At 44.0% G+C, this 19,259-nt stretch overlaps 2 protein-coding genes across 2 annotated transcripts; one reads left to right on the top strand and one right to left on the bottom strand.

Moving 5' to 3' along the window:
- Positions 1-3,163: 3,163 nt before the first annotated feature.
- Positions 3,164-6,303, top strand: pdgfrl (platelet-derived growth factor receptor-like). Its single transcript, XM_079228931.1, has 6 exons — positions 3,164-3,287; positions 4,024-4,297; positions 4,403-4,554; positions 4,784-5,077; positions 5,545-5,681; positions 5,996-6,303. The coding sequence occupies exons 1-6, from the start codon at positions 3,233-3,235 to the stop codon at positions 6,182-6,184; spliced, it is 1,101 nt and encodes a 366-aa protein (XP_079085057.1). The 5' UTR covers positions 3,164-3,232; the 3' UTR covers positions 6,185-6,303.
- Positions 6,304-7,055: 752 nt separating this feature from the next.
- LOC306746009 (microtubule-associated tumor suppressor 1 homolog A-like) lies at positions 7,056-18,879 on the bottom strand (the record flags this gene model as incomplete). Its single annotated transcript, XM_079228873.1, has 9 exons — positions 7,056-8,228; positions 9,052-9,149; positions 9,242-9,358; positions 10,065-10,160; positions 10,289-10,362; positions 10,579-10,684; positions 10,850-11,064; positions 13,576-13,642; positions 18,628-18,879. The coding sequence occupies 9 exons, from the start codon at positions 18,877-18,879 to the stop codon at positions 8,000-8,002; spliced, it is 1,254 nt and encodes a 417-aa protein (XP_079084999.1). The 3' UTR covers positions 7,056-7,999.
- Positions 18,880-19,259: the final 380 nt, after the last annotated feature.

Below are 19,259 nucleotides of genomic sequence, written 5' to 3'. Positions count from 1 at the left end.
AGTGACGGACTCTGTGAGGCGACAGATGCATGAAAGCACACAGCGGCTCTGCCTTGATGCACCTGTTCACACGGGCAGCGTCAGAACTGTGGACCATGTGGGAGCCGCTCTATCACTGCGACGGACTCGCATCCCTGTAGGTCACACTGCGCTTTACGGACAGCACGGAGACCTAAAAAGGACAGGTGACACACTGGAGGGTGATGTTCCTTTAACCTGCAGCAAAGCCTTTCTCTCTCATTATTGACTTTTCTTTTTTCTGGTATTCTTTACACTTTAGGCAGGTTTGTACAAGTGTTTTTTTTTAATGTAATGTCTTGGGAATCTGTGCTTTACATTTTATTCCTCCAGAGTATTATTAGTTTTGGATAAACCAATTATGTACTACTATTAAAAGTAATGTTAGCTTGTGGTAGAAGCACTCATTGTTCTATCTTTAGGTTAGAGGGATGCTGTCATTCATAAAGTTGAAATATGTCTTCTGCGACGAAAGAACCTGTCACTTTTAGACCAATCTGTCAAAGATTTGTAGGCTCTTAGCATGCCATGACTCAACTAATGGAAGTCCACTAAGTGCTGGTGGAGAATGTCGAGCTTCTGTAGGTGACTCAACAGATCACAGCAATCTGTAGCGGTCGATATTGAGGCATCTGTAGCTGTCGTGGTGGCGGCTTTATAGTGAGCACAGGTTTACTTTTGTATTTTTTGCTAGGGTGTGTTTTATCTATGAACTGTTACAATCTGAATATGAAGATCCTTATTTGTTACGGAGCTCTGCTCAAGAAGTATTTTTTAGTGGTAGTGTTTTTCACCGTCAGATATATGACTGCTGTATTGTCATGCTGATGTTTTGTGCTATTTTGATACAGACCATGAAATGATTATCTCTGAACCAGAGCACTTTGACACCTAACAGGAAGCACAATAACTCATTACAAGTCTTACTGCATATATATATCTATATATATCTATATATATATATATATATATATATACACACACACATATATGTATATATATGTATATGTATTTTGGTCTGTCTAGCCGCATCTTTGAGGGTCCTTTTTCCAGGTTTATTCTCTTGTGGTGGCGTCCTACTTTAAGGACTGCAGTCGGTGTTGCTTCATACCGGGTTGAAGAGACTTCTTGTGCTGAACATGAAGATTCAGTGCTTTCATTCGTTCCTCTGGGCTTTTCATCCCTGTCAGGGTCAGTGAGCTTTGGTTAACAGTAGAAACTTTGGGATGTTGGTGATCAGGGTGATTTAATATGCGGGACTGGACAGTAACAGTTGCCAGGTTTTGCAACCAACTGGCAACCAATTCCTGGCCTCAGTGGCGACCACTTTTTAACAAGGTAAAAAAATAGGGGACAGCAAACAGCAAAAAGAAGTACATGTTTCATATTTGTTGCATCGGCTGCATGTGTCATGTGGAAGCAACTGTTGGGGTGAAACGTTCAACTAACCTGTCAACATCACAAAGAATGCACAAAATGATTCATCTGACAGACAAAAAGCAGTTGAACCTGAACGAGAAACAAAAAAGGAAGCTTGACGGAAAATGATGCTGCAGAGCTTTTGTTCTGTTTCTGTAATAAAGATTTTACTCTTTTATGTCACATTTTCATTATTAAGCTGACGTGTAGCTGCGTAGTATCTTAATTACTGGCAATGCCTTTTAAAAGTTATCGTGTTGAGCCCTGACGTGTGCAGTGCAGTGGTTTAAATGAATGTGGAACAAAACCAGCAGGAGTTTGGAGGCATTCTGCTGCACTGAACCTCTGCATGAACAGTGTGGAGTCTTCCAGTGAGGTTACAGGGTAGAAGCAAACACAGCGTCATGATACAGTTCACTTGATACTAACTGCAAGTACAATAAATGTATTTTCCAGTAAGGCAGTGTTTGGTGTTTTCTTTTCTTTATTTTTTTGTATTATTACTTCCTCAAGGTGGTTGTGATTAAGTTTATTTTGTCTGTTAGCAGGATATCTGAAAAAATCCACATTTTAATGAAATCTGAAAGTTGTGCTATTAGTCAAAGAACCGATTAATTTTTTGATGTAGACGTCGCCCCCATGTGGCCATTTATGCATAACCTTTGGTTCAGTCCAAACATACGATCCTCACAGTGGTGGAACAAGTACTCACATCTTTTACTCCAGTAAAATCACCAATAGCCCCAATGTGAAAATATTCCACTACATAAAGTAAAAGTCCTGCATTCAATACCCTATTAAAGCAAAAATACAGAAATATTATGTGCAAAATATACATATCAAAAGTAAAAGTACTGTGAATATCCACACGATCCCATGCATCCACTAAATAGGGGCCGGCCTTGTACCAAAACACCGCCTGCTGCTTGAAAGGCCTATCAAACATAATCACAATCAAATACATGGCTCCTACACCCATAGTATCATATTATCTATTATGCCTGAACAACATTTAGTATAAGATAAAATAAGATAATCCTTTATTAGTCCTGCAGTGGGGAAATAGGATTACAGCAGCATTGCTCACAAGTAAATGCATGATAAAAAATTAAGTAATATAAATAAACAGTAAAACAGTAATAAAACAAAGTAAAACCAGTAAAGAAGAATATTAAATATAAAGACTGAATACAAAATAAGAATAAAATATAACCCAATACATATCCTGTCAAATGCAGTTTGCCAAAAAAAAACAGGAAGTTCTGCTACATTCGAAAAACATGCTTTTCTGGCTATTCAACCCTCTGCACAGCGGATATATATATATATATATATATATATATATATATATATATAAGAGAGGTCAAGGTTCAAGGTGCCATGTTAGGAGGAAGTAGCTCGTCCCAAATGAATGCATGCTGCATTGCTATGGCAGCTCCAGTGTGTACAGAAAGTACACATAATAAAGGATGGGGATCGCACTGCAGGTGTTGAAACATCCCGTTGAGTCACATCGCAGCCAGTGATAGTAATCGCCGAGACGCGAGGAAGAGCCGTGAGGCGTCCTTGAACAGGTCTTACACTCAGGTCCAGCAGAGGGCCCCAGAGTCTGTGCTTCTGCTCCTGGGGTCTAAGCAGAGGGGAGTAAACAGAAAGGTCTCTGAGCTTATTTTCCCCATTCCTCTCATTCTGTGAGGAGAATGGAGCTGGAAATCTAGGCAGGGCAGCCGGAGCCTGCAGAGTTCCTATTGAGCAGTACAACTCCCCGACTCTCTCCGTCCCGTCAGCACGCAGCATGAAGCTCTGGGTTGTGCTTTGCCTGGCACTGCTCGGGTTGGAGCTCCAAAACGGTGAGTACAGTCTCCACGTCTGTCATGCAGATTTACGGTTGAAGCTAAATCAACTGTTGGTCCTAATCTTGAGGAGTTTGAGTGCAACCTGGAGGTGGAGGGAGGATGAAATGATCTGAGGTTGTGTGGGCACCAGTCTTCTGTGACTGGGGGCTGAATGGGAGGCAGATCTCCTTCACATGAGGCACTTGATCGACACATCTTGTCAAATCTTTTTTTGTCTCTCTTCAGGCACACACTGCAACTGATCGGCTCGGTTTAAAAATTGTATATAATGCATGTTAACTGTAAAAGTTTGCATAAGAGTTGTGTGAAGTATTTCTGCAGACCAACTCAAACCAGCTGCATCTGAGGCAGGCAGCAGGCGTTTCTAATTAAGCAGCCTCCACCGCTGACCTCTGCTTGGAGTTCTCATCAAGTCTGCACGGAGGAATGGAACAACACACTCTGAAAGTCTCCACGGCGAAAGATTTGTTTTAGTCTTTCATGCTTTGTGTGTTCTGTGCCCCTGCAGCTGAAAGAGGTTCTGCACATTTTGTGCCAGTAATAAGGAATCCACGCTTCCTGCTCTACTGTTGTCACAGCTGGGGGAAACATCAGAGCAGCTTAGATGATGGGCAAACTGAACACCATGTCTGGGCAGAGGGAAAAGAATTAGCAACAGCTGATTTTGTGACTTATCTTCATCATCTTGGCTCTCGGCTCTGACTCCCCCTCCTCCCCTCTATGTATCCAGGGGCCTGCCAGCAGATCAAGCGGAGAAAAGACGTAGGAGAGAACCGCATCCGTCCGGGGGGGAAGCGGGTGAAGGTGCGACTGACCAAACCAAAAGATGGGGTCGGGAAAGGCCAGTCCCTGCTGACCCAGGTTTTAGACAAGGGCCGCTTCCTGCGCCTGGGCCCGAGCACCACTTTGGCCCCCGGGAGGAACATGGAGCTGCGCTGCAAGGGCAACTCCATCGGATGGTCGTACCCGTCCTACCTGGACACCTTCAACGACTCGCGCCTCAGGTGGAACCCCTGAAGCGCACAGCAGATGTCTTTGTCGTGCTACAAGCTGATGCGAGTGTGAAAGCCTAATTTCTGTGTTTGTTTTTTTTGGTTTCCCGCCTCCAGCATCAAGCCCAGCGACAAGTTCAGCCAGCTGATCCTGACGTCGCCCTCTGCTGCCGACACGGGGCCCTACAGCTGCTGGGTGATCGTGTGTGACGGCTCAGAGTGCGAGAGGGACCACGAGCGCACCTACGTCTCATACATCTATTTCACAGGTGAGGCAAAGCACCCGCAGCACTGAGCACATGTCACTTTCATCAATGGGTATGGATTCATTATAACGTGTATGTCATATGAAGTAATGCTTTGTTATGTGTATGAGCAGTAGAAACAACCCCCTGGTCCATTAAACACACGTGTCGTGTTGTGATTGGATGGCCTGTCTTCATTTAGATGTGTGTTTTGGTCACAGAGGCCAAACCTCACACCTGTCCCCCTAAACAGACAAAGAAAACCTCTTCGTCCCGTCTGCCATCCACTTCGAGATCGTGTACCTGCGCCCCGACCGGCCGGCCGTGGTGCCCTGCCGCGTGACCGACCCGCAGGCCAAGGTGTCCCTGCACAGGGAGGTCCCGCCGGAGGAGATCCCAGTCAACGGGACGCGGGTGACCTACGACCCCACCAAGGGGTTTGTCCTGCAGAACCCCACTCCGGAGCACCAGGGGGTCTTCTACTGCAAGGCCGTGACCAAGGGCACCCCTCAGATCTCCACCAAGTACCAGCTGCTCTACGTGGAGGGTAAGGAGTCACAGAGAGCAGGTTTTTCTCTCCTGTGTTTAACTTCCAAACACAAAAGCTTAAATTATGGTTTTATTGATTCAAAGAACCACAGTGAGAGGCATTTTTCTTTTTTTTTACAAAGGCGTGACTTTTTTTTACTTCAGCTTCCAGGAAAAGGTTGTATTTCTCAGCTGTCAAAACCGCCCTCGCTCCTCTGCTGAGCTCGCTTCATGTGGACGATTTCCAACTGAAATGGAAACACAGTCTAGCTTATCAAATGGGAGGAGGAAGAGAGGTGAATTTATGGAATGGAAAGTGTGTGTAAGTGTGTGTGTGTGTGTGTGTGTGTGTGTGTGTGTGTGTGTGGGCAGGTAGAGAGAGACGGACTTTGGACTGGTGATAGAGGTTTAACTGGTTAAATACCAAGACGCTTTAGTCTATAAATGCGACATGTTTTAACACCGTTTACCGTTTCTTGTCAACAGTTCCGAGTGGTCCACCGTTTGTGAGCCTCGAAGCCTCTCCGGAGTCGGTGGGTGGCGGCGACAACGTCAACGTGACCTGCACCGTGTTGGGGGAGCCGGAGGCGGACGTGAGCTTCACCTGGTCTTATCCTGGTCAGGTGAGAAGGCAAATGGGCCGAACTGGGCAGACCTTGATCCAGGACAAAGACCGTCAGCAACCTGCGTTTATACGTGTCAGGTTGCTTCGACTAAATTGTCCACAGACATTTTTATATTGTAAACAGGGTTAATTCATAATAAGTGAGTCATGATAAGGAACCATTTTTAATTAGAGGACTTGTTGATAAACCATGGTGGATTTTGTGATTACCCAACCATTTCTAAATCATGGATCCATCCTTTTCCTGCCCGGATTGGCACCAGAAATAAATAAAATAAATCCCTGTCTAATAAATCTTTGTTCATTGTGTAGGGCCGTCGCCCGGTTCACACCCAGACCTCCTGGCGGCTGGTCAACAGAGGAATGAGCCACACCACGAGGATCTCCCAGAGCGTCTTGACTGTAGAAGACATGGAGACCATCGACTTTGGAAACTACATCTGCAAAGCCAAGAATCGGAACGGCGAGACCATCGTGACGACCAACATCGTGTCCAACTAGCGCCGGCAGCGGAGCCCGAGTGGGTTACCGAGCTGGAACACACCAACGTGTATATACATAAAAAGGGGTGTATTTTTAGATTGCAGTTTGCGATGACATAATAAAAGAGTTGCTCCAGCTTTTGTTGACGAGTTTATTCTTAAAACTGGGCCCTTACTGCATGTTTGCAGCTGCAGAGCTCACAGGACTAACTGTACATGGCCGTGTGCAAGGTCAAAGCAAATATGCACGAAACCACCGGCCAAACACAGACGCCAAAGCGGTTCACTCATTTTAGAGATTTGGAGGAGAGGATTCATTTTGCAGCAGGACGATGAGCCGACACATGAATGCACTTTAGTCCAAAGAACAAGGAGTGCCGACAGTCCAGCAGATCGACTAGGAGAGAAAAGCCCCAAACCGCTTGACAACACGCTTCATGCTCGGCAGGAGTGTGTCACATGTAGCTTCTCTCACTCGGCGTCATGTCAAGCAGCATTGGAAACGAGCGCCGGCCATTGGAGACTTGCTCTGGCTTTGCAGCATGTTGTCAAGAGGAAAATCTGGTCTAAAGCGGCGCCGTGTGCCCAGCTGACGTCCTAATGCACTCCGTATGTGGAATGTGAGCTCAGGCCCAGAACTAATTTCGGTCCAATGCAACACTTGCTGCAGTTTCCACTTTGCTGAATAGTTATTTGGTCATTATGATTTTGGAATATGCTTCAGATTAGGATATGCAGGTTTGTGGTTGTGAAAACATTTAAGGATATTTGATATCCTGCTGAGTTCAAGGAAAAACAGAATTCCTATCATGTACCTCTTAAATATAACCCGAATCTCATCGGCTGTAATTCAAAATATGTAGATTACTAATCGACTTTGATACAACAGGTTTAATACAAGACTTTATTATTTGCATATTTCAAAACGGGTCAACAAACCAATAATATAAATTCCACACAAAATACTATGAGACATTGCAGTGACATGTACAAGCAGATCCTCTTCAGGTCGACGCTTTGCAAAGACCCCGTCTTTAAAGCTGCATCCGGAGGGTTCAAAACGGGGCGATTACCAAGACGCAAACGCATGCAGAGACTCGGATCGGTCCCGTGGTCAAACAAACACGTGGGAAACAAAACAATGTTCGAGGCAACAGATGATACTTAAACTGACAAACTAGGTGTAACCCCCCTATAACCTTAAAAAATAATAATCTCAAAGAAATTCTGAACATAGATTGAGATTTGCACAGCCCTGGTGTGACGACTAGCAGCGGTATGTTAGTGACGTGACAGTTAGCTGTGAGAAACGACGAGGAATCCAACACAAGCAAATCCACATTTTAAATAAATGCATCCGAGGAGACAATGTCTTCTGTAGTCGCAGCTATTCTCAGTTCAGACTTTCCATGGCTGATCTCTAGAGACAGAAAGAACAAGGGCTGTATCTGCACGTGTTGACATGGATGCATTAGTGTATTTCTTACTGCGTGTGTGTGTGTGTGTGTGTGTGTAGCTTCAGGGCAGACAAGTCTGTCAACAAATAACAAAAATAGTGTATCATAACATAGAAGTCCTGAGATTTCCTTCACCCCCCTCCATAGTACCAGACGCGAAAGGCAAGAAAACAAGGCAACCTTGCTCATTAAGTGCATCTGTGCAACTATAAAAAAAAAACATTTTAATAAACAGTCTGCAGTGTCTGTACAGAAAGTGTCAGAGTTCATCCAATCCTGAAGGAAAGTCAGGCTGCTGTGTAGCCTAGCGAACAGGAAACAAACATGGCTCTTTATTCCAGAGACAGGGTGCGCTTCCTGGAAGCAGGTTCCCGTCGTTATCTGGGCGAGACGGGCGGGCTGGAGAACATACCCGAGCTGCGAGGGGACTGGGGGCTGAAGGTCCGGGGCGGGGAGGTGGAGGTAGGGGACACCTTGCGGGGGCTACTCGGGTCTCCGTTGTGGAGCTTCCACATCAGCTCCTCGTTCTCCATGGACAGACGCTTGTTCACCTTGGACTCCTTCTGAAGGGACTGCTGCAGCGCGGCCTGCTCCGTGGACAGCTGTCTGTGATTCATCGACAACAGACACTTAGAAACGCTCCGAAGAACAACCGTTGAGATATTCAACCAGTGAACTGAAGCCAAATCAAAAGTACTAGTATATAGTAGCAGGGTTCATACACATTTTGACCAATGAATTGCCATGACTAAACATTTCATGAAATCTCGGTCTAAACATGAAAAAGTGAGAAAATGTAGTATTTAAACTAACAATGAGAACACAAAGCATACAGTAAACCTTAAATGACACAAATGAATGAGACAATAGTTTGATTAAAAGAATAAACATTTATATAGATGCCTGCTTATATTTTGAGCGTCTTTCTTTTAAAAGCATATTAATTATTTCAAACTCAGCGTAAATGAACGTCATGAATATAAACGCATTTACATGCCTGGAAATATGGAATTTTAAAATTCCATGACTTTTCCATGACCGTAAGAACCCTGTAGTAGTTATGAGACATTCTCTTTGTTATTATCAATCAATACCATGATAAGACTCATAAATACAGTCATCCATCTCAATACTTTGACTTCCCGCCTGTTTGTTGCTCTCCTCCTGAAGATGTAAAGCAGACTTCATCTAAACTGGAGTGTTGGGGACAATGTGGAATTAAGTCATAATAAACTAAAGTGCTCATATTCAGAGGGAACCAGTTCAATTGTGTGGCTTATTGATTAATGGTTTGTGTTAAATAACGAAGGAATAATAATGATAATAAGGAACTGCAATGCACAGAAGCAGATGGGGTTGGAAGCATCTAACCAGTTCAAAGTCTGGTTTCCATCACTATATAACAGGCGTCCATACGGGGACCTCTTACCTCGACAGTGCATAATGTCTTTCCATGCGGGCTTTGAGGTCCTCATTCTCCTGCTGGACCCTCGTATGGCTCTCATCCAACTTCACCTTTTTCTCTGTCTGGAAACATAAAAAAAAGCAAGGCCACATGAATCACTCAGTGTTGCTCGTCTTGATGCCCAGCAATCATGATCATGTGCCTCGGCTCTCACCAGTGAGTCTATCTCCATCAGCTTCTTCTCCTGCTGGTGGAGCTGTTTGTTTTTGATATCCAGCACCACTTTGAGGCTCTCTAGCTCCTGCTCCAGATACAGGGTGTGGGAGTCCTTCTGCGGGGACAAATGAGTAGCGCCAACATGTTCAGGGACCATCAAAGACTTCCAAAATGAGTTCAGCCAGCCTCGTAAACGTCACATGGACAAATCCAGAACCACACAGAGGGCGCCACGCATCACTAACACATTAATGGTAAAGAAATGCTCAGGCTCACAGGGGAAATTAAGCTCTGGATGTTTAGCCTTCATACACAATGACAACATAGTGTGCTCTGCATGAAGGCAGTGTTTAAAGTCCTCCTGGTCCCTTTTAACAGGTGGCTAGTACATTCTGAGCTGTTGCTTCTGCTGTTCTTATTATCCATCCAATAGCAGATGTGGAGTGGCAGTGTAATGTGAGGTAGTTACCTTAATGACTCGACTGTGCCAGGGAAGAATGCTTACATGTGGAAGCCACTAAACACGGACAACAGCACTCAGGGAAAATTCAAATCTACACTCTGGGCAGCGAGGGAGAGAAGTGTTGGAGCTAATGCAGAGTTTAACCCACTCAAACCAGTTCATACCATGTTATGTGGTAAAGAATGGTTCTTTATTCTTTTAAGATAACGGGACATGCTTTTTTTTTTCCGTTGGTAGTTTATCTCTTGTAATCATTGGCTTCAGGGTTGCCACCTTTCATACTTAAAAGGCAAACACTGGAGTCACAAGATGCTTCTCAAGTGGAGCGGTGCTATAAAAAGCCCAAAGATAAGAGTACCTGATTCTTTTCGGCCAGCTGTTTCCTCCTGTTCTCCACTGCAGTGAGCTTCTCAATCAGGCCATTGTTCTCCACAGTGAGCGCTTGGATCCGTCCCTGTGGATGTACGCAGCACAGAGTTAGAGCTTTTACACATGGTTCACAATTCAGAACTGATCCTTGTGACATGTTATAGTTTGTGTGAATTTCTTTGATGAAAGGAAAAACAAAAAAGTCAGGCTTACAGATAGAGCGGCTCCCTCTTCTTTCAGAGTTTCTTCCAAAGACTGCAGCTCCTGAGTGTGGACTTTGCTGACCTCTTTTTATGACATAAGAATTATTTCAGATAACTTAAACAAAGCTCAAGGCTAATAACAATGTTATGTTATGATGCAATACAAAAATGCATTCATGCATGCGCTAACTGAGGTAGAATATCCAAAGTTAAAATACACACAAAGCTTCAGTTTCAAATAAATTCATGAAATGCAACTAGATGTAGTTTCATTAATTTGGTGAAACACTGTTCACTCACCTTCCAGTGACATGTCATACTGCCGTTTAACAGACAGCAGCTGTTCTGCGTGGCTGCTCTCTAGTTCCAGTTTCATGGCCTCATGATTGGCTTTAAGCTCGCCCATCTTTAAAAGAACACAGGAGACATCATTTTGAGCCGCAGCATTACAATCACAAGGCCTTGCATTAGGAGGTTTTGTGGTTTTACCTCTAGATAATCAGAGGCAATAGTGAATCTTCCTGCATAAATGAGTATAATACAAATCATTATAAAGGAGTAGGGGAACAACCTGCTGTTGCATGAGAGTCTTGCACTTGTCCGTCTCCTCCTGGTAGGTGAGGTGGACCTTGTCCCACTCGGCCTGGTAGAAGGCCTGAAGCCTCTGCTTCAGCTCCACCAGGTCGTTCTGGTGCTGCTCCTGCAGTTTGTGCAGCGCATCCTCCAGAACAACACGCAACTCATCCTTCTCCTTCTCCAGACGGTCAGATGAGTGTTCGGAGCAAACTGAAAATACAAGAACAGAAAGCTAGAATCTCATCTTGGTAAAAAGGTGACTGGACATTTGCATGGTGTTCAGTGACTGTAGCAACCGTGTAAACTTTAATATTCATTAAAGAGGGCAGAGGAGAACTTGTATTGGTAGCCACATGTGTAAGAAATACACTACGTCCACTGGAAGGAACTCTGCTTGGCAAAATTCTCCCTTGGTGTAAATGTGCGACACTAAATGCGCTCCAAAAAGGAATGGAAAAACTGACTTTCAAGGGGAGGTTCCTTTTGCACTCGAGTGCATACGGCAACTACACTACAGTTATTTATAGGCCGATGACGATATGGTAACAACTTGTCTCCCAATTCTTTCACAATATCTAGAAATCAGAATCATAAGTAACATATTTCTTAAATCAGGCTTGTTCCCTCCACAGCTGGTAATTTGCCATTTTTAAGTTTGTGCAATTGATGGCTTTTTCTTCTTCTTTCTACAGTAAACCAGACTCTCACTGTTTCCATCGCCATGTGTTTATATCGGCTCTGGAGTGGGTGACGGTGACCGACTCCATAACCTGTCTCCAGTTTAAGTACTCGTGCACAAACACCGTTTCGACCAGCAAGCCCATGGGAACGCCAAGTCACAAGTCACGCTGATGGTGTGCAATAAACAAGACAGATGTGCAGAACAAGAACCTCTGCTGACACGTGCAGCAGGTGATCCCCTTTCAAACATTTGGTATTGAATACAGGGAAAGGCAATAAACCACAACTATTCAGAACTCAACTGAACCCAGATGTTGCTCTGCTGTGCTAGAACACCTTGTAACCAAAAAGGAGTCATGAAAGGCCCTTCTCAACATCTTTTAAACGTATGTGCTGTTCTTAACGTCTCTACTGGTTCACACATCTGTATTGAAGGTTCCACATTTATTCATGTTGAAAAACTATGTCACAGACTAATGGTCTCAAATGATGTGTATTCCTGATGCAAATAAAGTCCCAGAGTCTGTTTTTGCAAACACTGCACAAGCATGAAGATTCACCTTACCAAGAGTGGAATAACAGCAGCAGATCCAGGAACAGAGGCCAAGCCAACAGAGGGACTATCTATCAGGCTTTGGCATGTACAGCTCATCAAACAGAGCCCAGCGCTCCACAACCATGTGCAATAGAGATCTGGTCATATGAGCCTTTCTTGTCCAAACCCACACCACAAAAAAAAAACACCTCATGGCTCATACGGGGGAGGAGGGCCCAGTTGATCTAAAGTTAGCTGCATTCTGGCAAACAGACGGCAGGGTGACGGGTGTTTGGAAGCGTCAGATCATGCAGATCCCTCTTAGATATCATTTTACGTGGGCTGGATGATACAAAGGGGTGTGGCTGTATCACAATTTTTGGCTGTGGCCCAACACCGTAATGTATTGCTGTATGAGTGAGATCACTGGAAGCAGGCAGCGACACAGTCCAAGGAGGAATTTAACTAAAAGCAAACCTATAATAATGCGACTGGACTTCCAAACAGCTTACACTACACACAACACAAAAGGTCCGTCTGAGGTCAGTGTAGGTTTCACAGCCTCCATGACGTGAAGAATGTGGTAAAGCGCAGATATAACGGCGCTCAGCATATAAGAGCAGTCATGTGGAAGTCCCGAGGTTGTGAGGGAGGGGAGGAGCCCCAACACTACCGCCGCGAGTAAAAGATGAAAGCTGGTGAGTGAGCGTGTATTGGGAGCGAGTATGTGTCTGTACAAACAAGGCTGTGTGACAGCACACAGGCTGGATAAAAGCACGGGTCATTGTCCCCAAGCCCTCAGGTGGTGTGGCATTCCACCACTGGGAGCTCCGCCTGCGTGGGGTCAGAGGTCATCCTGCCACTCCCTGGGGAATGGGCTGACCAGCAACACTTAAACACACATGCCTTGACAAATAGACATGTGATTTTCAGCCGAGGACAAAGCAATCAACGAGTGGAGGCAGAACCCCGGGAGGTATCTATTTGGTGAAAAGCAAACAAGAGTAAGACCTCCCCTGCATACAGGGACGGTAATATTTCATTCATGAAAACTATTGTCACACTAGCTCCCTCAAATAAGAGTACATTTATCATTATTATGTAAAATAAAGATTACATTGAACTGCATGACCTAGTACAGAAGAGTGGGCAATGCAGTGGGTGAATAAATTCGTCAATATAGAATAATGCCTAACATCGAATTTAAAGCGCCAATAAATCAGATCAATAACCGCATTCACAGCAACAAAGTAAGTGAACCAAGTAAACAACCAGATAGTCATGATAACCTGCTTTTTTTTTTTTTTAAATAAATAGGAACACTTTACTGTCCCTATCATTTAAAAGAACATGACTTTAAATGTTTCCTTATCATCTAAACTGAACAATCAAACGGGACAAAAACAGCAGAAAGGGGAACTAAAAGCAAACCCTGTACCAGACGCGTGTGCTTTGGTGATAACAACTTTAAACACGGCTGGTGTGACCAAGGTGACCCAACTTACCCAGCTCTCCTCGAAGGCTGACCAGCTCCTGGGCCAGATCCCGGCACTGCCTTGTGGCTTCATCACGCTGCAGAGAGAAAACACACGTAGACAGTCATGCACATGAAGATGTCAATGCAGTGTTTTAAAGCTGAAATCATCACAAATAACTAAATATAGCCATCAGTTTGAATATACATCCATTAAGTTATCCTCTATTGGAAGGAAGGCTCTGCCAGGGCAACACCCTTGACACATAACCATCTAATTAATACAGTTATTTTTTCCCAGGATATTGTGTTTGACCAAATACATCAACAGCACCACAGAAGTAAGGGAAGGAGATTAAGGAAAAATAGACATTCCTCTTGTGTTTTCAGTCTCAGCACATGCAGTCTGTCAGCCCAACTCTTTCACTTGTTTCTGTCTGACTCAGTTTTGCAGTAAAGAGGAGGCTGTAGCTGCAGTGCTCTGCAGCTGGCTCATCCAAATCCCCAAAACTGTTTACATCTTGTGTAACACCTTTCTCTGAATAGGCCGGTTTACGGAAACATCCTGACATCACACAGCCTGCATAATTCAATTATGAACCCGAGACATAATAACCAAGTAAGATAAGTCAACTACGACTTCACTGATCAGTTCAAAGGAAATATAGTCCACCCTGTCCTACTATATCCAAAAACTGCATCAATTCCTCACTGCATAGTAGAACAATGTAGAAGCCAGTTACCCTCTCTGCAGCACAGGGAGCACTAAGGCACGCTCTGCTGCCAGAACAGCCCATGATCCAGCTTCAGCCCGGGGCTCGCTAGCTGGAGTCTCCCCCTCCAGCTATGGAGAGCCAGTACTCCAGGACAAACAGTGGTCCAGGTGGACGCACCACCTCCACACACTGCCTCCCAGACTGCTCTGACAACATCTGAGGCAGGACTGAAAAAGCCGCTCTGCTGGCTGAGGAGAGTGACTGCAGAGTGCATTACCGTATTACACCTAAAAAAACAACCCCTAAAGGGGCAGGCTACAGTGTGCATAAGAACTGCCTCCTCATCAGTGAGGCGAGGTCACTTTAAGACCGCACTAAAGGCAGCTGGAGAGGAGCAAACATAAATTGCACAGGGTTGCCTGACATCAGGCTGATGGAGAAGGACTTGTGCCGAGCAGTGACCTTCCCACGGGATACATGGAGAGGCTTCATTACTACCATCCCCCACCACTCATCCAAACCTAGATCCAATCATCCCCCACCCCTCTGCCTCACTACCGTACACTCTGCTGCACGGCTTTATGGGTACAATCTATACAAAATGATAACATGCTGAGACAGATCACATTTCCAGCTTCTGTGAGCACAAGCCTTTACAGTCGATGTATAGCATTAAAGAAAATGATGTCACTTTATTGACTCAGACTGCATTAGAAACCATATTACAAACTCAGCTATAACGCCTATGCAAGTCTGAGGGACATCTATCTAGTTGGGTGCAAAGAGTAGACACATCCCCGGTGTACATTAATATGATATGTCAGGTGTCGAATAACACTTGATGGCAGACTAAGATCAATACAAATTTGCTTCAGATCAAGTTCCAAGAAATATTGTAAATATCAGAAAGCAAGTGAAGTAAAATCGGGACTTAAAATCCTTTATCTTTAAAGCGTTTGCCCTCTGAAGGAAGGCGTGTCACACAAACCAGGTCCAGTTCACACATTCCATCCAAACAGATGATAAGAAACAGTGCTCAGGCCTCGCCCAGTGTTTGGCTGCTGTTCATAACCATATCAAGTCAACAGATGGGACATTCTCACACCATGCTGGTGAAGACCTGGCTCCTATTCTTGGTCTGATGAATCACCACCAAATTCCATTGCACACAGCATCCAGACAGACGCAGAAATAACAGATTTGTGTGTTAATGGCCGTGTACTGAATTGACGGTTTCATATTAAATGAAAGTTGTGTGCGTGATAGAACGGGTCCACTGGAGTCACTGGTTTCAGTGCTGCTGCAGCAGCTTTATACAACTACATACCTCCATCAGTCAATACATTTCGCTGAAAAAAAATTATACTGACTTTGTAATGACTGGAATGAGCACTCAAGTTAGAACATGCAAAAATGTTGAATGGTTGATGGTTTGGAAGGCTCATAAACATCCGAGGAGCAAATGGCAAAATAACTCAAAACACTTGACTGCATAAACAAGATCCAGGTATTTTATTAATGCAGTCAACTAGTTGCTGTAATCTAGGGCAAATAAGTGCACGAGTGACTGTATTACAACATAATACTGCAGAGAGAATAACACTCCAAGTGTGTGGCTCAACACTTTGTCAGAAAAGGATAGTGAAGTCAGATCCATTGCATCTGAATAATTCTTTTCAACATTCATGCCAGAGGCTTGTTTACACAGCTCTGCATCCGGATGTACAGCCCACCTCAAAACTAGTTTCTCAGCGGCCTCTGTGTGTCTCAGAGCTAAAGTCAACTGTTCAGCAAAAATACAGGCACAGCCTTCAAGACAAACAAACAAAAAACACACACACACACACCTTACTGTACCATTTAAATGAATTTCAGAATGTTTTGGCCTCTAATGCTTTAATTTGGTGAACACACATTTTCTGACGGAAATCGGGACGAAGATCATTCAAGAGCAGAAAAACTAATTTCCATCTCAGTGTCCTGGCTGCAAGCTTCAAACAAAACACTTGTATTTTGTCATCTTTTTGGCAGAAGCCTCACTGAAAAATTGGACTGACATGGACTCACATGTCACAACTGCAACTATCCAGAGCGCTGCCACATGGGATCCGTCTGGTGTCAAAATGTGGAGTAAGGCAGGAGTAAAGAGTTGCTGTAAACCAGGACAAAGGAAATGAATGCACGAGTGACTTTCTGTATTAAGATTGAGAGAAGCAGTGGTTTTATTTTTTAAATAGTTTTCAGCTGCAGAGCTCAAGTGCTCAACCTCGTTAACACATTTGTTAAATTAGTCAACAAACACCCCCTTGTTTCTGGCCACATTTCATGTGGGAAACTAAGATACTCTTAGTTTTTGCTTTCCTCCAGAGTCCCTGGCTCTTGTTTTATACATAACTTCTGGAACACACCGACAAGTTTCAAGCCACTTTTCACTTCACGGCAGCAACAAACCAGGAGGAGTAACTCCAGCAGCAACAAGCATATGAACCCTCACTCACAAACACTGCTAATTTGTGTGATGGACCGCTCCACTAAACTGGAGCCACAGCAGCTAGTAGAGTTAGAAAAAAGGTCACTTCTGACGAGTTTTTCCTCTGCGCCACTCGGTGCCCTGCAAGTCTACTGTATCTGCAGGACAGCAATGATAAGCTGAATGAAGATTTGTTTGTTCTAGCCGGTTATCCTTTTCACAACATACATGTGCGATTCATGGATTTGGCCTCAACTCCCTGTGCTGATGTGTCAGAGGAGTAGCAGTAATGTCAGATAAGGTCCAGTGGATTGCAAATGAATGATAGCAAGTTCCCAGCGGCCTCTAGAGGAAGGTCCTGGCAGACCTGATGTCTGCCCTTTGTGCCACTGAATAAGGCCTCAAGTATTTACAAACACAAAAAAACAGAAAAGATATGATAAATCATAAAATAGCAGGAGGGTTATTCACCGAGCTGAGAATATTTCTGGATACAAAATGAACCTTTACCAAGGGTTTCTACAACTACTGCCTCAACTATCTTTGTGTGCGCTGAGGTTTGACAATAGTTAATGCAACATCATTGCTAGCAAAGGAATAATGAGTGAATCTCTTTTGGACATCAGGCGACCCTTTACTGTTTGTAGTTGCAACACCCCTGAACCACAAGATTCAGTATTTGTTATATGTAAAAGTGTTTTGTTGTTTCTCACTTAAATCTATTTATGAATTAAAAACAATATAAAACATAATTTTCTTGACTAAAATCGAATAAATAAAGATAGTCTCTTGTTGACATCTCAACACTGAGATGAAGGTCTGTAATTATGAAATCTGGATGAGTTAAAAGGTTGAGTGATTTAATCATATGAAGTAAAGACAGGGTTATACAATTTAATGAGCCACTAAATATCATCTCACGTTTTAAATAATACATTGTGTGTGGATGGTACATTCCATAAATCAACACATGTGACGTCAACAGATTTGACAAGGACACTTGTAAAGTTAACCAGAGGGACTGAAATAGCTTGTGACATTTGATCAAACCGGGTAACAGACCGTCTGATTTTATCCTCTAAGATTGATATGCATGTTGTCCTGTAAACATAACTAACTGCGTTGGTCCATTTTAATTGAATAATTCCCTCACATTAGACCGTAGAGTCTAAATAAATTTACTTAACACAGACCAAGCACCGAATCATAATTTTGCTATGACAACAACTAAATGAGGGAGTAGATGGTTGAGGTTGGGTGGAGAGTAGCTGAAGGATAAGTCTGTTTACACTGACTGTGCGTAGATTAATCCCTTTGGGCATCCAGTTCCTGGAAGCCAATCACATGACACCACTATTTTAACAGATCCAAAGCAAACAGCAAGTTGAAACTTCCATATTTTAAAGGCTCAGTGTCACGCTTATCTACCAGGATGACCTATGAACGATACAAATGAACTGAAAGACGAACGAGCTTTGCGATAGAAGCCAGAATAAGTTCAGCTTTTCTCTTTGATCAAGGATAGCCTCAGTTGTTCAGTGGATGACAACAACAGGGCTGTTTTGTGTTGGACAGCTTCCAAGTATGTCTGTGTGTGTGCAGCCCCTCATACCCTTATAATAACCCACCATGCTTTTTCTGTAAATAGAAATGCCATTTGGTTTGCCTGGTATCAACACACAGGATTTGATGTTGCAACACTTGTAGTGATGTCATAAAGATATATTCAGACTTGGTGTGTACTAAACCACAGACTAAATTAAGAGCTCAAGAGGAGATATTTGAAAAGAGTCTGGGATGAAAGGAGATCTCAGCAAATATATGATAAAAGATCAGTGAGGTTGAAAGCTGCAGTAATTGTACACTTCTTTAAAAATATAACTTAAAATGTCCTTACCTCAGCCAAAGTTTGCTGCAAGACGATGGTGACGGCCTGAAACCTGCGGTTACTAGCGGCCAGGAGTCCTCTGAGCTCCTGGGCGCTCTGGTCCTTCCCTCCACCCTCGGCGACGCTCGCTGGCACCACATCCGGAGGTCCACTGCGCTGGTTCGGTTGGGACGCTTGCTGCTGGCGGGAGCCGGCCTTGGGTTTGCTCTTGTCCACTGTGAAAGAACATGCGTTGAGTGTTGTGACAACGTTGATCATCATCATAGCCGTTACCGCCGGTCCGACAGCAGCACCACCCACCCTATACGCTCCCGTCCGGGTCACAGATGCAGCAAGCTCCTGTGTCAAAGCCACAGTGATGAGTCCCAGTGCTGCTCCTCCAACAGCCAGACATAAAAATGGATCCCCCAAATGCAATTAGTTTTCCATATCCTAATTCAATCTCGTGCTATGCAGACACTGGTCACCAAGGACAACTTATTTTAGCGAGGCCGTGCTACTGTAGCTTTGATTTACATCAGCTGTATAAATACATCACCCCCGTAAAACAGCTACCATCAATCCAACTAATGAACACTTTGTTTACTCCTCTACAACACAGACATCAGAAGAGAGGGACACAAAACTGACACTCACTAAGA

The sequence above is a fragment of the Taurulus bubalis genome, assembly GCF_910589615.1.
Source record: "Taurulus bubalis genome assembly, chromosome: 13".
NCBI classification, from domain to species: domain Eukaryota; kingdom Metazoa; phylum Chordata; class Actinopteri; order Perciformes; family Cottidae; genus Taurulus; species Taurulus bubalis.
The sequence above is the reverse complement of the archived record's forward strand: the minus strand, read 5'-3'. Positions and strand labels throughout refer to the sequence as shown.